Source organism: Sapajus apella, unplaced genomic scaffold (genome assembly GCF_009761245.1).
Source record: "Sapajus apella isolate SASKATOON/1434 unplaced genomic scaffold, GSC_monkey_1.0 scaffold125, whole genome shotgun sequence".
Classification (NCBI taxonomy): domain Eukaryota; kingdom Metazoa; phylum Chordata; class Mammalia; order Primates; family Cebidae; genus Sapajus; species Sapajus apella.
The window spans coordinates 4,203,733-4,220,703 of record NW_022437065.1 but is presented as its reverse complement, the minus strand read 5'-3'; the positions used below and the strand labels follow the sequence as shown (position 1 = coordinate 4,220,703).

General features: G+C 38.5%; 1 protein-coding gene across 2 annotated transcripts in view; it reads left to right on the top strand.

Annotated features, from left to right (window-relative positions):
- CASK (calcium/calmodulin dependent serine protein kinase) overlaps positions 1-16,971 on the top strand; it is a 322,704-nt gene that overhangs the window by 293,148 nt on the left and 12,585 nt on the right. For both annotated transcript variants that reach the window (XM_032261683.1, XM_032261682.1), the window contains 3 exons: positions 6,483-6,598; positions 14,236-14,316; positions 14,408-14,488. In XM_032261683.1, coding sequence (XP_032117574.1) covers positions 6,483-6,598; positions 14,236-14,316; positions 14,408-14,488 — 278 coding nt within the window. The remainder of the gene's footprint in view (positions 1-6,482; positions 6,599-14,235; positions 14,317-14,407; positions 14,489-16,971) is intronic.

The window sequence follows — 16,971 nt, the reverse complement described above, 5'->3', positions numbered from 1 at the left end:
CTTGATTGTAGTGATAGTTTCATTGGATATATACAGATATCAAAACTGATGAAGTTGTATACTTTGAATATGTTCAGTATATTTGCCAAAAAAGTGAACTTTTAAAGTTGCAAAATATATAGAGGGAGAAAGGGATTCTAAATAGGATAAGAAAGAGGCCCAATGGGCAGTGTGTACCCCAAGACCTGAGTAGGACTTTGGGGGTATAGGAAGCTATTCCTGGCAAAAAAGAAAGATCAATTTTCCTTTGCTTGGAAACGAAATTGGTCTCTAGGATGTCAGTGGGCATGCAATACTAACAAGAAAGATTTTTTTTTTTTTTTTTTTTTTTTTTTTTTGAGACGGAGTTTCACTCTTGGTACCCAGGCTGGAGTGCAATGGCACGATCTCGGCTCACCGCAACCTCCGCCTCCCGGGTTCAGGCAATTCTCCTGCCTCAGCCTCCTGAGTCGCTGGGATTACAGGCATGTACCACCATGCCCAGCTGATTTTTTGTATTTTTAGTAGAGACGGGGTTTCACCATGTTGACCAGGATGGTCTCGGTCTTTTGACCTCGTGATCCACCCACCTCGGCCTCCCACAGTGCTGGGATTACAGGCTTGAGCCACCGCGCCCGGCCCCCACAAGAAAGATTTTAAACAACTATATCAGCCAGACTCCCTCCAAGCTTTGTTCAAATGTATTGCTACCAAGTCACATTCTTCACATTTTGTAGATGATAATCTGTTTTTTTGAACCCAAATGCCTTACTCTAGTCACATCAATCTAGTCCTTTGATATATTTTAGGTTCCTGACTCTGTCATCCCTCCCTTTGTCTTGCTACAAGATCCTGATCTAAGCCATCAATAAATTGTTAAGCATGTGTTTGAAATTTCCTTCCAGGTTGACCTTAACCTTAACACGGTTTCTGTGCACTTAATGTTTATTTCCCGAGTGTCTGGTAAAAATCTGTTTCATTCCTCTGTCATCACAGCACATTAGACTATGCCACAAACTTTTCCTGGGAACATGTTATATGTTTTAAGCTTAAAAACATTTATTATAAGATACTCTCTACATTGTAACATAAGCTTCACAAGGTCACAATTTTGACTCTTACCTGTCAAAAAATTTCTCAATTCTGTTTGTTTCCAAAGATCCTATGCCTTAGTTCTGACTAACAGCACATGTTGACTTGCACCAGAAGAATCCCCAAAGCAAGCCTTCATCAGCCTCCTCTGTATGCCACATAGGGAATATATGGAGATGGACTTTGATACTGTTACTAAGAGTTCGCAGTATTTTCCAATAAATGTCTTTCCCCCAACCAAAAATAAATACACAAAAACTTCAGTGAACAAGAGTGAGTAAGAAACATAGAAGGCAGGGTCTTTAAGAAAATAGAAAATAACACTTCCCAAATCATTTTATGATGTCAGCGTTACCCTGATAACAAAATTCAGTTAAGGCAATTCAAGAGAAAAAAACTACATACCAGTATCTGTCATGAACACAGATGTAAAAATCCTCAGCAAAATATTAGCAAATTGAATCCAGCAATATATTATAAAGACAATATATTATGAGCCAGTGGAGTTTCTACTGGGAATGCATGGCTGGTTCAGCCTTTGAAAACCAATCAACCAGTTCACTATATTAACAGACTAAAGAAGAAAATCCACATAGTCTTATCAATAGATGCAGTAAAAGCATTTGGCAAAATTAAAAACCCAATCATGATTAAACTCTCAAAAACTGAAGGGAGTAACCTGATAGTTAACTAAGTACTTAGCTTAACCTGAAAGTTAAGTAACCTGATAAAGGACATGTATAGTAAACCTACAACTAACATTATTAGAAAGGGAAAAAATTTCCAGATGATATGATTCTGTGTGTACAATTCAAAGGAATCTGTAGATAAACAATTAGAATTAGTAGCAAGGTTTAGAAAGGTGGCTGATATAAAATCAATATACGAAAATCAATTATATTTATAAGCCACAAACAGAAAATAAAACTTTTAAAAGGTACCATACATAACACCACTTGCAACACCATAATATTATAAAGTATTCTTGCACACACACACACAAAACACTGGATCTGATTAGGCTTCTAGATTTTATTACCTATTTGCAGGAAATACAAAGGACAGAGGGACATACTAAAGATACCACAGGACACAGTCCGAAAAATCCAGACTACAAAAACTAAAGGACAAACAACCAGTTTCCACAACAAGTAAATTGTAAGAAAAGAGGAGGGAGAGGGAACCTATAGATTTTAAAGGGATTTCAGAAGAAAACTATATTCTTGGATTTATTCCAAGATAATCTAGGATAAGGGAGTATAAATAAAATAAGGCTGGGTGCAGTGGCTCATGCCTCTAATTCCAGAACTTTGGGAGGCCAGGGCAGGCGGATCTCCTGAGGTCAGGATTTCGAGACCAGCCTGGCCAACATGATGAAACCCCGTCTCCACTAAAAATACAAAAAAATTAGACAGGCCTTGTGGCAGGTGCCTGTAATTGCAGCTATTTGGAAGGCTGAGATAGGAGAATCAGTTAAACCTGGGGGGGCGGAGGTTGCCGTGAGCGGAGATCATGCCACTGCACTCCAACCTGGGTAACAGAGTGAGACTCTGTCTTAAAAAAAAATTTAAAGATAATAAAAAATAAAATAAGCTATGACTCATGATTGTCAAAGCTGGGTTGTAGATATCTGAGTTCCATTACACTATATCCTTATATGTGTTTGAAATTTTTAGTATTGCAAAATGTTTCTTAAAATACCATTTACAAAGCCTTTTTAAAAAAATGACCAGGCACAGTGACTCATGCCTGTAATCCCTGCACTTTGGGAGGCCGAGGTGGGTGCATCACTTGAGGCCACGAGTTCAAGACCAGCCTGGCTCACATGGTGAAACCCCGTCTCTAAAAAAAAATATACACACACACACACACACACACACACACACACACACAAATTAGCTGGGTACAGTGGTGCACACCCGTAGGCCCAGCTGCTCAGGAGGCTGAGGCATGAGAATTGGTTGAGCCTGGAAGGTGGAGGTTGCAGTGAGCCGATATTGTGCCACCACGCTCCAGCCTAGGTAATAGAGTGAGACTCTGTCTCAGAAAATAAAATAACCTAGGAACAAATCTAACAAAGATGATTAAGATATTTACAGAATAAATTATACAATTTATTAAGACCAGGTACAGTGACTTATACCTGGAGTCCCAGCACATTGGGAGGCCAAAGCAGGAGGATCACTTGAGCCCAGAAGTTTGAGACTGGCCTGGGCAACATAGCAAGATCCAGTCTCTACAAAAATACAAAAATTGGCCGGGCTCAGTGGCTCACTCCTGTAATCCCAGCACTTTGGGAGGCCAAGGCGGTGGGGATCACCTGAGGTCAGGAGTTCAAGACCAGCCAGATGTGGTGGTGGATGCCTGTAATCCCAGCTACTTGGGAGGCTGAGCTGGGGAGAATCACTTGAACCCAGGAGGATGGAGGTTGCATTGAGCCGAGATCATGCCATTACACTCCAGCCTGGGTGACAGAGCGACACTCCATCTCAAGAAAAAAAAATTAGGTGGCATGCACCTGTAGTCTCAGCTATGTAGGAGCTGAGGTGGAAGGATCACTTGCACCCAGGAGGTCAAGGTGACAGTGAGCTAAGATTGCACCACTGCACTCCAGCCTGGGCAACAGAGCAAGATTCCATCTCAGGAAAAGAAAGAAAGAGAGAGAGAGAAAGAGAGAGAAAGAAAGATATCAAGATATTTTAAAAGATATAAGTAAATGGAGAGACATGCTGTGTTCAAGACTGGAAAACTCAATATTGTAGAGATGTCTATTCCTCCTAGATTGATTTCATAGATTTGATACAATCCCAACAGTTTTGAAATTAACAAGCTAATTTTAAAGTCTACTTGGAAATCCACAAGGTCAGGAATAGCCAAGATGCTCTTAAAGAACAAAGAAGATATCTTGGTATCTACCAGATACCAAGACTATTATAAAGCTATAGTAAACAAGATAATAAGGTATGGGTTTAGAGATGCTCAAATAGACCAGAAGAGAATAGAAAACCTGAAAACATTCCCATACATAAATGGACACTTGATGTGTGACAGAAATAGCACTGCATAGCAATGAGGAATGGACACGCTTTTCAATGAAGTGGGACAATTGAGTATTCGTTAGGAAGGAAAAAGGAATTGGACCCCTCCTTTACGTCATGAGCAAAAATCAGTTCTAGGCTGGGTGCATTGGCTCACGCCTGTAATCCCAGCACTTTGGGAGGCCAAGGCAGGTGGATCACATGTGGTCAAGAGTTCAAGACCAGCCTGCCCAACATGGTGAAACCCTGTCTCTACTGAAAAAAAAATAAAAATTAGCCAGGCATGGTGGCACACACCTGTAATCCCAGCTACTCGGGAGGCTGAGGCACGAGAATCGCTTGAACCTGGGAAGCAGGGGTTACAGTGAACCAAGATTGCACCACTGCACTCCAGCCTAGGCAACACAGGGATACTCAAAAACAAACAAAAAACCCCGGCAGTACTAGTACATTAATACCTGAAATGTAAAACATAAAACTGTAAACTTTGAGAAGGTAAAATTGGAGAATATCTTCTGAGGATTTCTTTTTATTTTCATTTAATTTTTATTCTTCTAAAGTCAGAGTCTCTCTCTGTCTCCCAAGATGGAGTGCAGTGGTGCAGTCTTGGCCCATTGCAGCCTGGAACTCCTGGACTCAAGTGATCCTCCTGCTTCAGCCTCCCTAGTAGCTGGGACTATAGGCACGTATCATCACACCCAGCGAATTTTTGTATTTTTTTTTTCTTGTAGAGATGGGGTCTTACTGTGTTGCTCAGGCTGGTCTCAAACTCCTGGCCTCAAGTGAGCCTCCCTCCTTGGCCTCCCAAAGTGTTGGGAAATGCCCTGCCGAAGATTTTTGTTTTTGTTTTTGTTTTTTGTTTTGTTTTGTTTTTTTGAGATACAGTCTTGCTCTGTCACCAGGCTGGAGTGCAGTGGCGCAATCTTGGCTCACTGCAACCTCCACCTCTCAGGGTCAAGTAATTCTCCTGTCTCAGCGTCCAGAGTACCTGGGACTACAGGTGCACACCACTGCACCTGGCTAATTTTTGTATTTTTAGTAAAGATGGGGTTTCACCGTGTTGCCCAGGCTCATGTGAGCTCCTGAGCTCAGGTGATCCTGCCACCTCGGCCTTCCAAAGTGTGGAATTGCAGGCGTGAGCCATCGCACCTGGCTGAGGATTTCTTAAGATATCAAAAATACTTCCCATTAAATAAAAGACTGATAAATTTGACTAAATTAATAAGTTATGCTCATCAAATGATACGATAAAGAGAGCAAAAAGGCAAACCACAGAGTGGGAGAAAATATCTGCAACAGATATATTAATAACTAACAAAAGCATAATATCCAGACTATATAAAGAATTTCTACAAATCTATGAGAAAAAGACAACTGAATAGGAGAATGGTCAAAAGACTTGAACTGACACTTTACAAAAGAGGAAATTCAGTGGCCAATAAACATATGAAAAAATGATCAATCTTATTAATGAGTGAAATATAAACTAAAATGTAAATTAAAAACACAGTAATATTCCATTATTCATCCACCATGATGGCTAAAATTAGAGATGGATGATACCAAATGTTGCCAAGGAAGTGGAACAATAGGAATGTTGATACACTGCTAGTGAAGTGTAAATCAGTACAACGTCATTGGAAATAACTTGCCATTTATAGTAGCACCATGTGGCATTCTGATTGTGATTTTCGGACTCCTCTTATATGTGACTTGCTTGAAGACCCCTGATTGGCCCCCACGAGCAAAATCATTAAGAGAGCAAAATCTTTTGTGGCAGTATTCTGAAAGGCAAGTATATGCTTAGACTGAACCTAAAAGAGCAACTTTTTAACATTGTCTCTGTTTATGTTAACAATGCTGGATATTATAGAACAAAATTATAATTTTCTGATGGTGGTTAAAAGTGTGAATTTAATCATAGCACACTTTTTCTGTTAGCAGTACTGCCATTTATTAAGCATCTACTGTGTGCCTGGCACTGTGCTAGGGACATTGTTTACATTTTTTGTTCTAAACCTTTACAGCAGCCATCCAAGAGGTTAAAGACCTTGCAGATAGAATATTCTGGCTAAGATCATGAGCTCTGGTGCCAGACCTTCCCCAGTCTTTCACTAATTAGCTGTGTGATTTGGGGCAAATTGCTTAACCTTTCAGTCCTTCAACCCCCTCGTCTGTAAAATGGTGATGCAATTCCCTGTGTTATTAGAGAGATTAAAGGAGTTAATACATGTAAAGTTCCTAGAAAAGTGCCTAATGAAAGATTAGGATGAGTATGGTTATGCTGTTTTATGTAAATTCTTCAAATGGATGACTTCTATTTTATCAACCAGAACTATAAATTCATTTTATTTTTCTTTTTATGTGTGCTAGGCGAGTAGCTTGCATTGCCATGGAGAAGACCAAACAGGAGCAGCAGGCCAGCTGTACTTGGTTTGGCAAGAAAAAGAAGCAGTACAAAGATAAATATTTGGCAAAGCACAATGCAGGTAGGGAAAAGTACAACTGTTACTGAGGCTGGGTTGAGCACCTCCAAGATCTAAAGAGGTGTAATATTTTAATTCAGTCTTCAGTGTTCTCTATCCAAAAAATTCTACCATATGAGATGTTTGTTAACTTTCAAAACCTTTAAGAAACCCCTACCTCCAATTAATATGTTGGTTATTTGCTAGATATTTTACAGAGCTATAATTTATAAGACAAAAAAATGTTACTTTGAAATAGTATCACCTGGAATCAAAAGAATCCAACACGTTAAGTCCTCCCCTGAGAAATGAAAGCTTGCGAGCTTGCTGAGTCGCCAGGATTCTTATCTCCTTGGCTGGGATTGGTATTGAACAGATCTCCTCCCTCCTAGCTCCTCTCTGGCCCTTGAGCATGGCCTGTGATAAACATCTAAGGGTAAAGGTGTGCTCTTATTAGAGAGCTGTGCCACAAATGGTTCAGTGGTTAGTTTGAAAGAGTACAGATGACATGGACACTAACTTGGTTTTGTCCATTTCTGTGAGTAGTGTTCTTTTCTCATGGTATTTCCAAGCTCCTCAAGAGCAAGAATCTTATCTTGGCCTTCCTGTTATAGTATGTATGTTTGCCCATATGGAAGTTTGTATTCAGCTTAAGTCAAAATGTTCACTTGTCTTGTTAAAAACTGAAATTAATACCAAAAAGTCATTATCTGTTGTTGCAATAGAATCCCCAGAAGATTCACAGGGTGCAACATAAGCTAAAAGAAAATGCATGATGACATACAACAGTACATAAGAAATTATTTTCAATAACTTCTTAATAGGACTCCTTTTAGAAGGAACTTTTTTGGAGGAATTGAAAGTCCTGACTGGCATTAGATTAGTTCCCAAGGTTTCAGAAATAACTCCAAAAATAGAAATGTGGCCAAAAAAAATCAAGTGAATCCAGTAATGCATACCCAGTTTGACGGCATAATGTTTCTGACAAGTATGAAATGCATTTTTCTCTGTAAATGTTGTAACGTGTTAGCATTCACTAGGAAAAAAGTATCTGGAAACTCTGAGTTATTCATTTCTCAATCAGAGATTAAAAGTAAACATTTCAAGCTGCTGTGGAATGTGGAATGAATGTGAGTGGCCACATGGGTTATGTTTAAATGGCTCAGTTAAATAAGGAATCTTTCCCTATGCATTAGTTACATTGTGCCACAATTTTATTTCCAAAAAAAGTATCATTTCTGATTATGTACTACTACAGAGCAGTAGTTTCATAATGGCTTTTTGGTTTTATTAAGGCAAGACATAGTTAAAGCAGACTAGTTACACAAAATGTAGCAACTATTAAGTAAATGCTCAAGTATACTGTTTGAAGAAATGCACTGCAGAGCCAGGCACAGTGAGGTGCCTGTAATCCCAGCTACTTAGGAGGCTAAGGCAGGAAGATTGCTTGAGCCCAGGAGTTCAAGGCCAGCCTGGGCAACATAGCAATACCCTGTCTCTACAAAATAAAATAAATAGAAATGCACAGCAGTATCAGCAGAATGTTGCTTCACACAAAACGTCAGTGGTTATTACCAAGCCTCTTTAGTTGCCCTTTTTTCTGTCAGCTTCTAAGTCTAACACACTCTAACAGGCTCACAAGGAGTTGTGTTGACATATAAATATGAGAAATGTATGCATCTCATCTTGTAATTTTTACAACAGTGTTAAATGATACATAAATATAGATGGCATTGAAATTAGCTTACACCTAGAAAAGCAAAGAAATGGCTGGTTCAGGCTGTCAGTTCATAATTAGATTGATGCTATACTAATAGAGGGCATGTAAACATGAGTATTCAATTTGCCAATCTTTAATTCAGTTCTGAGGAAAGAAATGAATGCATTGAAAAACTAGAATTCTGTAAATGCTGTCAAAGAATCAGTTGAATCATTCATTTAAGAATTTTGCCAGAGAATCAGCATCCCATCTGGCAGCCAGTGTTTTCACTTTTTCCGCTCTTTCACCACTAGGGCATCACTGAGCTTCTCCATTGCTCCCATTCTCTGATTTCTGTTAAGTGGTGCACAGTGGTCCTGCAAACACACCTGTAAGCTTAATAGGCAGCTGGAGCTAAGACCAGGAATTAGCACACCTGAGTAGCTGTGCAATTTGGGCAAATCACTTCACTCCTGCAGCCCTTAAAATGAGGGAATTCAGTTAGTCAATCAAAGAGATCTTTTCTAATTTTAAAGATCAGTAGGTCTCAGGTTCTTTCATCACTAGGCCTGACAAATGGGGATCATTCAATGAAGCCAAGTGTTCTTGTCCTGTCTATCTCAGGCTGTTACTCTCTGGTAAACATTGCCTGTCCAGGTTGAAAGCTATCACCCTTGACATAGAAGGCAGGAGCCTAATGGGGTAGAATAGAACTGCTTTTTCCTCTGCCTTTTGACATTATACCTCCTACCCCAAACCATTGACCTGTGTAAGTTCTTGTCAACTTAGAATGAAGAAAGGAGGGGGTGAGAGGACAGGGGAGCCTACTGTCACCACCTGTTTGGTATCATCAAGTTTTTCCTAACCAGCGGTCTTCTGGGCATCAGAGCCTTCCTTGCCATTTAAGGGGTTGTTCTACATGTCAGTATTTGTCACTGTGTTTAAAACCCTCCTTTGAAAGAAAGTCTGAGCTTCTTAAATGGTCCTTGCAGAGCCCCTTAAGTGTCTTTGTAGAACTTTGTGTTTAGGCTTGTGATTCTCTAGTCAGGATATCATTGTTAGGCTTCTCTCGCCTGCAAAATAATCACTGTGAGCTCTCTTTTTAGTTTCGCTTTTCGGGAGAAGATTCCCAGCTTTTTTCCTGGACTTTCTGAAGTATACTGCCTGCAAAGCCTAGCATTCCTTTCTGTCACCATCTGTTCAGGTTTCTTCTGCATCATCAACCAACTCTTCCATTGTGTTCATTAGAAAGTCCACAAGAACCATTTGCTTAGTGTTACCTTTGCTTTACAAGAGAGTACATGGTCAAGTATTTAATCAGCTGTTCTGCTTTTAGCTATGATGAAAGGTCATCCCAATATACAGAAGTGCTCTGATAAAGAATTGCCCTAAAAGAGTGAGAAACAAATACTATTGACCTCCATTGGTGAGGCAGTTGCTTTGAGAACTTAGAAATATTATAGCCTTTCATACCAAACCACATGGGCTCGTGAGCCACAGGTCAAACTGTATCTCAAAAGGATTTTTCTGGCTTTTTTACACGTTGATGGCAAAATACAGTACTCTGTTCTTCTGGTGGTATTCAGTAAACATATGTTTTGTTTCCTGCTTCAAATATTTGAGAATTCATCATACATTGATGGCAAGATCCAAAACTTATCATCAAATTCTGACGTTATTCGTATTTGTGGTACAAATGAAGGATGGGAATTTTGTCAATATCTAGAACTGGTGGGAATGATAATTCTAGAATTATTTCCATTTCTGTCATCAGGAAATTCTACATAGCTGGTTAAAGTGGACTTCTGTTCAAACTGTGTTACCTACAATTCCCATCATAAAGTGACAGCCTATTTGCTGAATTTGACCCATAAGTAAATTTTGTCCCTCTAACTCCCACACACACAGTGTTTAAAATAATTTTTAATAAGTCATCATGTGTGAACATCAGGATATTTAACATAAAAATTTAGATTTCAGAATTCCCTTAGAAGAACAAGAAATGCAGTGATACCAGGCCCACTTTCTCTCTTAGTAACTCTGGGTGGTTGATGTTGCCTTCGAATGGATACTCATTTTCCAACACACACTGTACCCACCACTCCATTCAACCATATTAGCTGTCTGGTCCCTGCAGGTATTCAAGTATGTACTCCTTGACCCAATGTTACCAGTGTGCAATGCTCTTTTGAATTGGAGGTTTTTATAGTATTTGAAGATCTTCATAGTATTTCCAACTGAGACAAGGATTCAGTGTTAATGGCTTTTGTATGGAAAAAAAATTCAACTGGAAAGTAGTTACATAAATACTTAAAAGAAGTTTGGAATGTTGAGAAGTTTAGCAGGAAATCAGGGTAATATAAGCAAACTATGACAAACAGTATTTCTGAATCCTTGGGAATAGATTTGATTATGGTATGTGTAGCTTTTACAGCAAATACATTTTCTGCAATACATAAAAGGTTTCTAGCCATGTATACTGGGTGCAAAAAGCATTGTGGTATAGCTAGAAAAACTGAACTCCAGAAGCATTGAGATTCCTCAGCCCCAGGACTTCCAAAAGTAATTTTAGATCAAGTTACTAATGTAAACTTTTTAAAAATTTAGAAAGTCTTCATTAATTTGTTTTCTTAAATGTTAGAGCCCCGAAATACTCTATTTATATACACATATTTGAACATAGGGGATTTCTACAGTACCATTCATAGGTGTGTTTAAATTATGCTTAATACCACAAATTAGTACTGTTGACTTTAAAAGCTATTCTTTTTTTTTTTTTCTGGAATACAAACAACTCTAAAGAAAACAAAAAGTAGCCCGTAACCTTACTGCCCTGTTGGCATTAAAAACAATAATAGGCTGTGCGCTGTGGCTCACTCCTGTAATCCCAGGGCTTTGAGAGACCGATATGGGCAGATCACTTGAGGCCAAAAGTTCAAAACCAGCCTGGCTGACATGGCAAAACCCCATATCTACTAAAAATACAAAAATTAGCTGGGCATGGTGGTGCATGCCTGTAATCTCAGCTACTTAGGAGGCTGAGGGAGGAGAATCACTTGAACCCGGGAGGCAGAGGCTGCAGTGAGCTAAGATCCTGCCACTGCACTCTAGCCTGGGTGAAGGAGCGAGACCCTGTCTCAATAATAATAATAATAAATAGGTACACATGGTTAGAAATTACACATGGTACAGGAAGGTACAAAGTGAAAAGCAAAAGGCTTCCACATCTACATTCTCTGAAGAGGGTTTCTTGTAGCTATTCTCAATAAAATGTCTATGCATATGCTAGTATATAAAATCCACTGGCTTTTATATAAGGATATTGTTGAATTTCTATTAAAATGAGTTTGTTTCTTAATGTGATTTATTTGCCTTGTGTTTAGAATATTGCATGATAAAGTTTATTTTGTACATATTATACTTTTATTTTACTAATATATGAAAAACCATATTTCAATTACCCCTGTACATTTTTCATGCTGTCTCACTCCCAATGGCCTCTGTGCATGTAAGTAACCTGTTGAATGACTATGCCTCTGTGTTTTTGATGGTTTCCTTTTATTGTCCTTTTTTTTAATCAGCAAGCAACTTAAAACCTTTAAAAGTTCAGTCTTTAAGTGCTTTCCTAATATTCTTTTTATCTCTTATTTTAAAATATCCCCCTTTTTTTTTATTGTTTCTCAACCCTATGACCATGTGACAATTTCATTTAGACCAGCGTAACCTCTTCATGCTGCTTATTTATGGTTAAGATATTGATGTTTAACATATCTGTTCATTTGTTTGTAGTGTTGAATGTTGACATCTAACTCATTCTTATGTGTTTTTTTTTTTTTTAATAATGACAAGTCTTAATTTGGTAGTATTAGAGTTAGGGCTCTATAGAGGGATAGGTGTGTGTATATGCCATTCAAAAAGCTTGTGTCATCATCATCATCTTGCTCCTTCATGAGATGCTTATTTTTATTAAAATGTATTAAAACATATCTGCTTGTCAATGCACTTCTTTCATAAGCATACTTTGTCTTGATGGAAATATCACTCAGAGGGCAATAAGTCTAAAAAATAGTGCCATCAGCACTCCTGCTTTTATTTTTGCAGTATAACTAACTAGCCCTACCACAGAGAGCCTCGTGTTCGTTTTAATTTTGTGAGCCTGCCATTCTGAACACAGAAAACATTTCTTGGTTTTTAGCTATTGCTAGAGGATATGCTTTAAAGACTTTCAATCAACCTTTATAAATCAAGTTCTCGAAATAAAACAAACGCACAAATACCCATTAATATACAGTAACCTCTATTTTAATATATTGTATTTCTGTTTTTATATATTGTGATAATGGTGCTTTTTGTTTGTTTGTTTCTGATCTATTCTATTCCCAGGTATCTTATTTTGCACTTTAAGTGATTGGGCAGATCACTAATGTTAAGAACTAAGGTCATATTTACAATCATTTTGCCATATTGTTTCAGGGAGAGGAAGGTTCTCTTAATGAATGATTGGCTAAAGTAGCACAGATTTTGGCTGGGTGCAGTGACTCACGCCTGTAAGCCCAGCACTTCAGGAGGCCAAGGCCAGCAGATCACCTGAGGTCAGGAGTTCAAGGCCAGCCTGGCCAACATAGTGAAACCTCATCTCTACAAAAATACAAAAATTAACTGGACATAATGGCAGGTGCCTGTAATCCCAGCTACGCAGGAGGCTGAGGCAGGAGAATGGCTTGAACCTAGGAGGTGGAGGTTGCAGCGAGCCAAGATTGTGCCACTGCACTCCAGCCTGGGTGACAGAGCAAGACTCCATCTCTAAAAAATAAAATAAAAAATAAAGTAGCCCAGATTCCTTTATTGCATCATCAAATCAATTTTACTGAATTTATTTTAACCCCTCTAAAATACAGGGTTCATTTAATATTCTTTACAAAAAGAAAGTCAGTATGTAACTGACAGCATTTGGTTGGGTATGACCATACAAAAAATATAGGAAACACAGACGTACAATTTTATCCCTTTGTGAGATTTTCCAAATGTGTGTGAGAATTGGACCATGTTGAATTTCAATAGGAATGGCCCTCTGCTCAGGAAAGTTTCGTACATTGCTTGAAATTGTTTTTCTAATAGTGTTAAGAGACAGGTTTCAGAAAAATATTTGTTAAAGTATTTCTACTCAGTCTGGCGTGATTAGAGAACTCCACTTCTGCAAAGGTTTCTGAGCTTAGACTCTGCTTCATGATTCTTTCCATCCCGATCCACCACACACAGGCTGCTCGAGTAATGGGTGACAAGTTTTCAGGCCCAGGGAAGCATGTATCTGTCCTTGCATATTCAAGATTTTCCATTGAATGGATATCTGGGTTACAGTCAAGCTTGTGAGATGCTCATTGATAAGCTTGTGAAATAATTAAAGAACTTGCTTTAGAATCTAGCATGCTACCTTCATCAACTCTGTTGAAAGAAAGAACCATGAAGTTAAAGACTAGTTGTCCATGTATTTCTCATTCATCTCTAGAAATAATCTAGCTGGCCCGTCTCCTGGTTAACTTCAGTTGCATTCATGCTATATTCATGTTGGTCACTGTCTGTAGACATTTTCTTTTTACTATTACTGATTTCTTAGAATTGGAAAAATATGAACAGCATGTGGTTTCGAATGAATTCATATGATTTGTTGGATACTGCATGGAAAGATATGTAGTATCTTTTAGAATTGAACATTTTAATGCATGTATTCAGCAGCTTTGGATGCCCCTGGTTCTAAAGCACATTTTCATGGGCTTAAAAATGAAAATTACTCCCTAGATGCTATATGACTTAAATTACATGTAAGCCATATATCATAAGTTGGATTCATATTTTTAAGACATGGTTTTAATATAACTGTAGTTTTGCCAGTAAGATTATAATTTTATGTACATGAAATAGTCATTCCATAAATTTACCTTTCTTCTAAATCTTTGCATTTTAGTGTTTGATCAATTAGATCTTGTCACATATGAAGAAGTAGTAAAACTGCCAGCATTCAAAAGGAAAACATTAGTCTTATTAGGTAAGTTTGATTGTATAAGTGGGTTGCTGCTTCTCACTTTCAAAACATTTTGTTGTCAATGTTAACATTCTTTTTTTTCTAAATGACATAGGCGCACATGGTGTTGGGAGAAGACACATAAAAAACACTCTCATCACAAAGCACCCAGACCGGTTTGCGTACCCTATTCCACGTAAGCAATGTCTCAATCTCTTTTCATTATATTTTTCCTATTACTTTTTTTAGACTCTATAATGTATGTATTTTTTTCTGATTACAAAAGATATAACTGTTCATTGTAAGAAATTTGTAAAATCCAAAAAAGAACAAGGAAAAAATGAGTTAACAATAATCCCAACCCCACCTTCCCTATAAAGTGCTATAAATATTTTGTTGCATACCCTTCCAGGCTTCTCTTAGTACAGATATGTGGAGGGAGAGAGAGAGAGAATGTGTGTGTGTGTGTGTGTGTGTGTGTGTGTGTGTGTGTGTTTTAAATAAAATTAAGCTCATGCATTCTGTTGGTAACAATTTTCTCACAGTATGTCATACACATTACCTAGATGAATTATTCTTCAGAAAAGTAAGTTTTCATAGTTGTAAAGTTTCTCTGACATGACAATTTTTCCCTTAATCAATATTTAAATTGTTGATTTCTTATCACTTTTTAAACCCAATTAATATGCTAACAGTTGTTTCCATAAAGATTTTCAAATCTGTAAGATTTTTAATTCTCCTTATTTTCTATATCTTATTCTTAACCTCTTGCCCTCTTCATTTTCTCACTGTAAAATGAAGTAATTCCAGGATTGCAAAGAGGATTTGAGATCATGTGTATGAAGCACTTAGCAGATGATGGATGAGTAGAAACTATCTACCACTATCATTTCATTATTATCATCATTATTCTAAAGTTTAAAATTTTAATCCCCGAAGCTTTCTAGGAGTTCAGGGTTAGAAGAGCTGAAGGAGAATGATTTTTTAAGAGCAACAGGAGAAAATGTGAAGATTGATTCCATTCTATAGGGCCTTCACATGCCTTCCTGAAGCAATGTCAATACCACTTACAGTTATCTGTATACCTCAGAGAGCCAGGAGGCTTCATGAGACAACCTTCATCCCAGAACCCTGTCTGATATACACAAGAAAATAAGTTTATCCAATAGTGTCTCATTTGGCACTCCTGGGGTTTTCTAGTAAAACCCTTTGAAATGTTATTTTAATTCTCCTTGTGTCTAGATCATGAGTATAGCAAGCTTAGGTAACATTTAGCTGCTTCTTAAGCATGTAACAATTGAACTTCCATGTTATTAAATGACCAGTTAACTAGTTTGGTTTTAAAACTTACCTTTGGTGATGTCAATCATGCCTAGTCTCTGAAATATTTGACCCCATATGTGTATATAACATATATCTAACTACTGAAATAACTGAAGACAGTGTAGCATCAACACGTTGTCAGTTTTTGGCCAGGCACGGTGGCTCACGCCTATAATCCCAGCACTTTGGGAGGCTGAGGTGAGTGGATCACATGAGGCTAGGAGTTCGAGACCAGCCTGGCCAACATGGTGAAACTCCATCTCTACTAAAAATACAAAAGTTGGCCAGACGTGGTGGCATGCACCTGTAGTCCCAGCTACTAGGGTGGCTGATGCATTAGAATCACTTGCACCTGCGAGGTGGAAGTTGCAGTGAGTGGAGATCTTGCCACTGCACTCCAGCCTGGGCAACAGAGTGAGACCCTGTCTCAAAAAATAAATAAGTAGTAAGTAAGTAAGTAATGCCTGTTCTTCAGCCTTCGATGTGCCTAGAGAAAGGGCTTCTCTTAAAATGTCCACATTTTGATGACCATGAGCACTTGATGTTCTAATGGGCTAGCAGGAAAGGGGGAATTCCCCATTAGTGGATTTAGGCTCATGTACACAGAAAATAATAGCATAAATTTGTTCTTTCTCAAGGAAAGAAGGAAATAAGGAAATTGGGAGGGGGGAGGGAAGAAAGAAAGGGGGGTGGCGAGAGCAAGAGAGAATATTAAAACCAGTGTTCCTGGCTCATCTAGGAAAACATTTCCTAAAGTGTGTTTTGCAGGATACTGGTCCTATTAGTAGCCACAGAACTAGAGCTTGTTGGCACATACTTCAGTTACACTCACTTAGGTGAGGGGTCAGCAAACCTTTCCTGTAAAGGACCAGATAGTACACATTTGAGGCTTTGAAGACTATACTGTCTCTGTCACAAGCACTTAACTCTGCTGTTGTTTCATGAAAACAGCCATAGGCAATATATAAACAAACGCGCATGGCTGTGTTCCAATAAAACTTTGTTTACAGAAATAGACAGTAAGTAGCCAGGCGCAGTGGCTCACACCTATAATTTTAGCACTTTGGGAGACTAAGGCAGGCAGATCACCTGAGGTCAGGAGTTCGAGACCAGCCTGGTCAACATGGTGAAATCCTGTCTCTATTAAAAATACAAAGATTAGCTGGGCATGGTGGTACACACCTATAATCCAGCTACTTGGGAGGCTAAGGGCACAAGAATCTCTTGAACCCAGGAAGCAGAAGTTGCAGTGAGCTGAGATCATGCCACTGCACTCTGGCCTGGGCTACAGAGCAGAACTCCGTCCCCTCACCAAAAAAAAAAAAGACAGCAGGCCATATATGGCCCATAAGGCAG